Raw genomic sequence first — 7584 nt, forward strand, 5'->3', positions numbered from 1 at the left:
GGTGTCGGGGGCAGGGGGGGGGGTCTGAGGGCCTCACGGGGAGCCGCTGCGGGGGTCTTAGTGCTGCGGGTTCCCGGTGCTGGAGGAGTCCGTGCGATTCCAGGAAGAGGGCACTGGTGGTGCTGAGGGGATCCTGGTGCTGGGGAACTCTCTGCCCATTCAGGGGGGTCCAGTTCAGCGCTGGGGGGAAATGTGGTGGCAGGAAGGTGCCAGTGCTGGGTGCCCTGCTGTGATGACAACGGGACGGTGTGTTGCTGCAGCCAGGGGTAAGGCAGAGGGGTCTGGTGGGTGCTGGTGCGGTGCTGGGGGGTCGTGGTGGGGGTGCAGGACACTGTCTTGGCAGAGAAAATCCCTCAGTACCTGCTGAGGGGACAGTGTGGAGGTGGGACAAACGGGATGACAGCATTCACCAGGCAGCTCACTGGGGAACAGAGGTGCCAGGCAGGGAGGAGCATCATCCCACAGGCTGGGTCTTTGTTGCCTCCTTTTGCTCAGCAAAGGGTGTTTGTGTCCCTCCTGGGCAGTCTCTCAGCAGCATGTCTGTCCTGTTGCAGCCAGGTCCTGATGAGAGGAAGTCAGAGCTGCTGCCTGCTGGCTGGGAAGCCAACAAGGAGGTGTACACACTGCGCTACAAGTCCACGGACGATGCCCATGAGCTGCTGCTGAAGGCCATCATGGTGGAAGACAGCATGATCCTCAACGTCATGGTGAGCACCTAGTGGTCCCTGTGGGTTTTGGGGTCCTTCAGGTGCAGCTGGTCAGGCACCAGCTGCATCAGGACAGCGGTGTGGTTTGGTGCATTCTGCCCAGGAATTGCCCTTTTGGATCCCCTGCCTGGCTCAGGATTTTCCTGCAGAGTTTTTCTCCTATTCCCCACATGCACCTGCCCAAGGTGTTTTTGCTTTCACCCTTTGCTGCCCCAACTGGGGCAGCAAGCAGGGAGAGCCTCACTGTACACTAGAGTTTGTTTGCTCCTCGGGAAGCAGGCAAGGCCATTCATTGTGTCCCAAGCCCCTGGCTGTGGTTACACCTGCTCCTTCCCTCACTCCCAGCTCTGCTGGGCTGCTGACTCTGTGTTCTACCTGTCTTTTGCCAGGATCGCAGTTCTCAGAAGGTGGCAGATGTGACCTTGGCAGTGGCTGACTACATCAACCCAGAGCACCTGGACAATTTCCACAAGTAATCTCAGTTCCTTGAAATTTTCTGCAGGAGAAAATGCCCCACTGGTATGGGGGGGGGAGACAGAGACAAGATTAGGAGGAGCCTGGAGGACTCTCCTGCCCAGTACAAACCCTGGGGGCATCCCAGCCAGCCCTGAAATGCAGCCAGAGCTCCCTCCTCTGCTCCTGCTGCACTGCTGGCAGGCAGGAGGGATTTTGGGGATGGTGGAACCCTGGGTTAGAGCCCTTGCTAAAGGCCAGTGCTACGTGCTGTGGTTTCCTCCGCTGCAGAACTGGTGGGGTCATGACCACAGCACAAGGGTGTCCCCTGGGCTGAGTGGCACCTCTGCCCTCTCAAAGAGGATCTGGGCTTCGGTGCCACTGTCTGCTGTTGTTCCTTCCTGTCCACTCTGTGCTGCCAGCTGGGGACACGTTTTGTGCCAGGGACGCTTTGGCACAAAGCCTCTGTCACCTCACCACCCTTCACAGCCTCTCCCAGCACCTTCCCCATGGGTGCTGTGGCCTCCGCAGCCCACCACCTCACCTCTCCTCCCTGCAGGGTGTACAAGAACACCGAGGATCTGAGGACAAGGATCACTTCAGGCATCATCATTCCCCTCGGGGCCCCTGCAGAAAAGCCCAAAAACGAGCCTGAGAAGAAGGATCCTGATTTGCTTCGGGATCACGACCCCCTCAGGGTCCATCCCCGGCAGCCAGCAGGCACAAGAGCCCCATCCTGGTAAGTGAGGAGCAGGTCCCTGCAGACTGTCCTCCCTTGGGGGCCTCCTGCCTGCTGTGGCTGATGGAGCTGCCTTCCCAGGACAGTGCACCATCCGTCCCTGTCCCCTTTTGCCCTGCTATCCCTCCTGTGTGGCCGGTGGGCTCCCCCACAAGCTGTTTTCCCCTTTGGCTGGAAGTCAGAGACACTGCAGAGGCTCTGCCATCCCTTGGGAACTGGCTGTGGCTCCTGCCTCGCGTGTCACCTCTGGCTTCTCTAAGCCTGCTGCTGTCTGCTGGTGCTGAGGGTTGGGAGATGCTCCTCGGGGAGGCCTGGGCAGACAGGGTGGGGCTGGGCACGGCGCTGGAACCACGTTACTGGCACATTTAATTGGCAAGGAGATGTGTCAGCTGGCTGCAGGCTCAGCACCCTGCTGTCCCTGCACCTCTGGAAGCAGGACTGTCATTGTGTCTCCAGCTGGGACACCGCTCAGGGAGCCGCTGGCATGGAAACTCCCAGCATCCACAGACAGTTCCAGCCTGGAGCAGTGGGAACAGCAGGGCCCCCTTCATCTCAGCAAGCTTCCCACAAGCCTGCCACGCACACCGGTGTCCACACCCAGCTGTGCCCTGGAGCAGGGAATGCTGTGTCCTGGGCATGGGGTGGCTCCTCGTGCAGGGTCCCACAAGTCCCAGGGCCTTTTGGGTGCTGCAGCACTTTACGTGGGAGAACACCCCTGAGCACAGCCTCAGCAGCCAGGCTGGCTGCACTGTCCTGCCCACTTGCTGGCTCCTGCCCACTCCAAGCAGCTGCTTTTCCCTTTGTCTCACTGTGTTCTGCCTTTCAGGCCTTCCCCCTTGAGCCCCTTTGCTGTTGGTGGGGAAGACCTGGACCCTTTTGGGTGAGTATAGCTTGGAGAGGTGATGCTTTGTGTGCCTGGAGAGCATTCCCCATGCTGCCCTTGGAGTGTGGGAGTGGCTGGTGACCTCTGGAACAGCTGGAGTCCAGCAGAATGTCCCTAAGTGCAGACAGTGACAGAACAGTGCAAACTGCAAGGGACCAACTGACAGTTGCTAAACCTCAGTATGGTTCTAATATTGTAATAAGATCCCGTCCCTTGCATAGATGATAGGTTACAATCTGTGTCTGTTTAATAATCAGCTTGTTTTCATTTAACATGCAGTAATTCCTTCAGTAAATCAAAGCTGAATACATCGTTAAGTGAATGTAAGCTCTAATTTAAAATGTTACCAGCTGCTGTGTCTACAGCCCTGCAGTCTGGAGAAGGGGAGGCTTAAAGCCGAGTCCACAGATTCTCAAGTCCTAGTTGTGAGCCTCCCAGCTGTCTGGGGCACTCGAGGGAAAGCCTGGGTAGAAGCAGGGCTGTCTGCAGGACTGATCTTCACAGATACATCTCTCAGTCTTTGGGTTGGTTGGGCAAGGAGAACCTGTCATCTTCCATCCCAGTTAAAAGCACATAGTCAGACAAAAAACAGCTCTTGGAGCCATTGCAGTGCATCCTGTGGCCCAGGGGAGTCTTCTTTGGAACCACTCTCCTGTGGGGATCGCATTTTTTCCCTCCCTTCTTGCAAGACTTGTTCTCTATGGGTTTGGCTAGAAAAGGGCCAACTAAAAATGTCCTGCCCGGCTGGAAGGAGAGGCCTGGAGCCTGGGTGGCTGGAAGGAAACCCGATAGCACAAGGAGAGGGGGTTTGGCTGTGGTGGAGACCCTGTTTCTCCCCCTGCCTCCAGCCCTTCATCAGAAGTTTCTCTTATAAATGACCAAAAAAGATGGTAAATGGAAGCAGATTTGTGTGCTGACACCTGCCAGTGCTGTGGCTGGAGACCCAGACTCCCAGGCCTGTGCTCATGGGGCCTGGGTGTCCCGGGGCGCTTTGGGCAGCCGGCCTGGCGTAATGGAACTCATTAGCGCCGTTGTTAATGACTTGTATGATGGCAGTGGTGTCCAAAGGCTCCAGCTGAGTTTGCACAAAGCCGACCATGAGGAATAGCTCTCGCAGCGTGGGGCAGCTCTGAGGAGCCGCCGTGGTCAGCAAATGACTTCCAGGCAGGGCTTTGGAAAGGCTGGCGGGAGCCCCGGCCGGGCTGCCCAGCTCTTGCGACAGTGCAGGGCAGGACGTGCTGCTGTCCCCGGGGAGCAGGGATGGGAGTACGAGCTAGCAGCAAGGACCAGCAGCTCCAGTGCTTCCCCAGGGGACAGTCAGCAGCCCAACAGGACTCGCCAGGCATCGCTCATGTCCTAAATGGCTCCTTGCAGGAACCAGGGGATGAGGGAAGCTGCCTCTGCTGCTCCAAGTCTGTTTTGGCTTTGTCTCTGAGGAAGGCGGGCAAGGGCTGTTGCTTCCCTGTGCATGTCTCCAGCGAGGCTTTGGGCTAGGCTGACACTGTGGTGCCTTGGTTCTGGGTGTTTGCTGGTGCCCTTGCTTGGGTGGGCACACTGCAGCCATAGGCCTCCCACCTTGGCATGACCATGAGCCGTGAGTCACATCCTGCCCTGCACTTCATGGCACAGGGTGGGCAGGTTGGCAGGGCTGTGGTAACCCCAGGGTTCCCTGCCATGGCAGACAGCAGCCTCCAAGGGAGAAGGATCTGCTGTGCCCCAGCACTCTCCCACACATGTACACACATCAAGGACTCTCCATCTTGCTGCCATGGGCTCACCTTGCTGGCTTACTCTGGCCCACCTTGTGGTAACTTTGAGGTGCTTCCCTTCCCATGTGCCACGTTGGCTTAACCCCACGTTCCTGTGCTCGCTGTTCCCGCAGCACAGGGATGTGCTTTGCTGCTCCCTCACCAGTGCCAATCTCATCTCATTCTCTTCCTTTCTTCTCCTCAGAGGTCGGAGTGGGGGAATGATTGTGGATCCTCTCCGGTCTGGCTTCCCACAGCCTGGCATTGACCCATCGTCGGGCATTCCAGGCCGGCTTCCTCCGGGAGCAGTTCCACCAGGCGCCAGATTTGACCCCTTTGGCCCGATAGGAGCTGGTAGATCCGGGTGGGTATTCAGCCATGCCCAGTATCCCTGACCTGCCCTCTGGGCTGCCCCTGGGTCTCCTGGCTTGTCCCTGTTGCTGCAGGACTGACCTGCTCTGAATTTCTTTCCAGGCCAGATCCTGACCACCTTCCCCCTCCAGGCTATGACGACATGTTCATGTGAGGAGTCACCTCATGGCTTCTCATGGCTGTGGCCAGAACCTTCTCCTGGGAAACAGGAGCACTTCCTCATCTTTGCTCCCCATTTGGTGGACTTCGATATTTCCAGCAGCATTTGGTTCTCCCCACTCGGGGCCACCTTCCTGTGTCTGACCAGCTATAAAGGTTTCCCTGTGTGCAGAACAGAAGAGGAAGCAGTAGGTTCATTTCTTTCCATGCTCCTCTGAGGGTGCCAGGCTGTTTGCACCCAGCTGAAGTGGTCCTGCCCCACACGAGGTGGCAGTGGGGGGTTTGTCCTGGAGTTCTGAGCATGGCCCACATGCTCTAGGGTTCTCCTCTGCTTCTTTGGGGTGGCATGGAAAAGATGATGTTTTTTCAGAGATGGTTTCTCTCTTGCTCTTCGTCCAAGTGAAGGGTTGAGCAGTGTGAGAGGCTGGAAAGCCTAGCCCATGGGGTCTCCGTGGGCAGACCCCTAGCAGGGCTGAGACCAACTTCCCTGTGGCCGTGCTCACTGGCTTTAAAGAGCACCAGCAGCAAAGCCTTTAACAAAGAGACAGCTACTGAATTCCTGCCCCCTCTCTCCCCTGCAGCTGATGTTTTCCATGCCCAGGGTAATGTGTCCAGGGCTGCCTACTGGGCACCACAAGGGGCTGGGCAGGAGGGTGCTTGGTGCCTGCACAACCTGCTGGACCCAGCACTGGCTCTCCCCAGGCACAGCAGAGCTGAGCCTGGTACTGAGCTGGGACCTTCCTGGGAATGCTCACCTGGGAAGCTGGGGGCTTGCTTGGTTGTGGGATTTGCTTTCCGGAAGGGGTTTATGGAACATGTTTCCCTGCCATCATTCCTGTTGCACAAGGTTGGTGCAGCTCTGCCTGGCTGAACTCTGCCAACAGCTTGGGGAGGATGGGTGAGCTCAGGCTCCTGAGCTTTCTGGAAACCTCCCTTCCCTGCAGCTCCCCTAGGTCAGTTAATTTTGGGGCTGCAGCTCATCTTTTCTGCCAGGGGTTTGCATTATTTTTTTTTCTTCCCATGGTTTGATTTTTTGGAAGGATGTTAATGAGCTTGAAATAAAAATGTGACAACAGTGCTGTGTTGGTCTCCCCACCATGAGAAAGAAAGCCCCAAAACTCTGCCCTGGCCACCCCTGCCCTCCTTGAGGCAGAGAATTCCCACCGGGATCACTCTTTGTACCTTCCCCTGAGCAGCAGTGCTTTTCCAAGATGATGTGACTGTTATTAAAAAAATTAAGTGGAAAGCAGCCCAGCCTTGGCACTGGCTGCACTCCTCCTGGTAATTGGCTCTCCAGGGCATGGAATGCTGGTGGTGTGCTGCACACAGCCGTGCTGGCAGGCACAGAAAGGGGGGAAATGATCCCCTCATCTATCTGTTTCCCCCAAAGCCTTTTTCCTTTTAAAACCCTTTTGCCTACAAAGGCACCTAATAAAGCAGAGTTATGGCACGTGCAACCCTAGCCTACATGGGTGGGAGCAGGGAGCACCAACACTTGGAATTTGGCACTGGGGGAAGCTGGGGCATCCCCTGTATTTCCCCATGGCTCATGCATGGACCCTTGTGTTTGCAGGAGCTGGTTTTGAGCCCATTTTGAGATGTGTTGTCCCTGTTGCACATCCTTTGTTTTTGGTGGACAGTCCTACCTGGAACCCCATAGATGGGCCATGGGTGATGCCTGTGACCAGAGCAGACACCGACTGCCTTTGCAGCATGGATGGGGTGGAGGGAGAGACCCAGGGCTTGGTGCAGCCATCACTCCTGCTAATCCCCTCCATTTTCCTGGGGCAGCCTGAGCCCATCCGTGGCTCTGCCCCAGGTGAAATGAGCTCCCGACCTTGCTGTGTGGGGTTGAGAGACGGGGTTCTTGGGGAGAGGAAACGGCTTTAGCCTTATCAGGGGGGCCCCCTCTCTGCGGGAGGCGGCTGCTTTCTGTGCCTGAATTAATCATGTTCTGCAACCTTTGGGGAGGGAGAGGCACAGCCGGCTTTGATGAGGCTAATTAAAGCGAGCCAGCGCCGGGAGAGGCTGCGCGGGTCCTGATAAACAAGCTTTTGTCTGCAGAGCTCAGCCCCGGCGGGTTGGTGATGATGTGCAGCTGGGGGAGCAGGTGGGACAGGAGAGGGGCTGCAAAGGGGGCAAATGCCTGACATGGAGCTGTGCCTGCTGCCAGCCCATGCCAGAGCCTCCGGGGCTGTGCACACCGCTCTCTGGAGAGGATGGATGAGGATCCTTCTCTCCAGGTCCCAGGATGGTGGGGACAGGAGACTGTCCCTGCAGCTGGCTCTGCTGACACCGCCGGGCCACCACTGAGCTGCCCAGAGCACGGCAGAGGTGACTTCCCGAGCGAGTTCCTCTCTTCATGGCAGGGCTGGCAGCCGGGCACAGACCCCGTTCCCTGAGCAGGTTTGGGGGCAGCCGTCCCTGCTGCAGGCTCATCCCGGGTCTCCCACCAGCAGGAGGGACAGTCCAGACCTCCCGCCGTGTGTCTCCGTCTCCGGCGTGGCCGCCGCCAGCCCTAGC

The 7584-nt window shown here is 57.6% G+C and overlaps 1 protein-coding gene across 1 annotated transcript in view; it reads left to right on the plus strand.

The window, feature by feature from the left end:
* PSMF1 (proteasome (prosome, macropain) inhibitor subunit 1 (PI31)) overlaps positions 1 to 5056 on the plus strand; it is a 6939-nt gene extending 1883 nt beyond the window's left edge. The window contains exons 2-7 of the mRNA XM_010002310.1: positions 555 to 707; positions 1097 to 1179; positions 1720 to 1899; positions 2726 to 2779; positions 4736 to 4894; positions 5005 to 5056. Coding sequence (XP_010000612.1) covers positions 555 to 707; positions 1097 to 1179; positions 1720 to 1899; positions 2726 to 2779; positions 4736 to 4894; positions 5005 to 5056 — 681 coding nt within the window. The remainder of the gene's footprint in view (positions 1 to 554; positions 708 to 1096; positions 1180 to 1719; positions 1900 to 2725; positions 2780 to 4735; positions 4895 to 5004) is intronic.
* The last annotated feature ends 2528 nt before the right edge of the window (positions 5057 to 7584 follow it).

The sequence above is a fragment of the Chaetura pelagica genome, unplaced genomic scaffold, assembly GCF_000747805.2.
Source record: "Chaetura pelagica isolate M959 unplaced genomic scaffold, ChaPel_1.0 scaffold1317, whole genome shotgun sequence".
Classification (NCBI taxonomy): Eukaryota; Metazoa; Chordata; class Aves; order Apodiformes; family Apodidae; genus Chaetura; species Chaetura pelagica.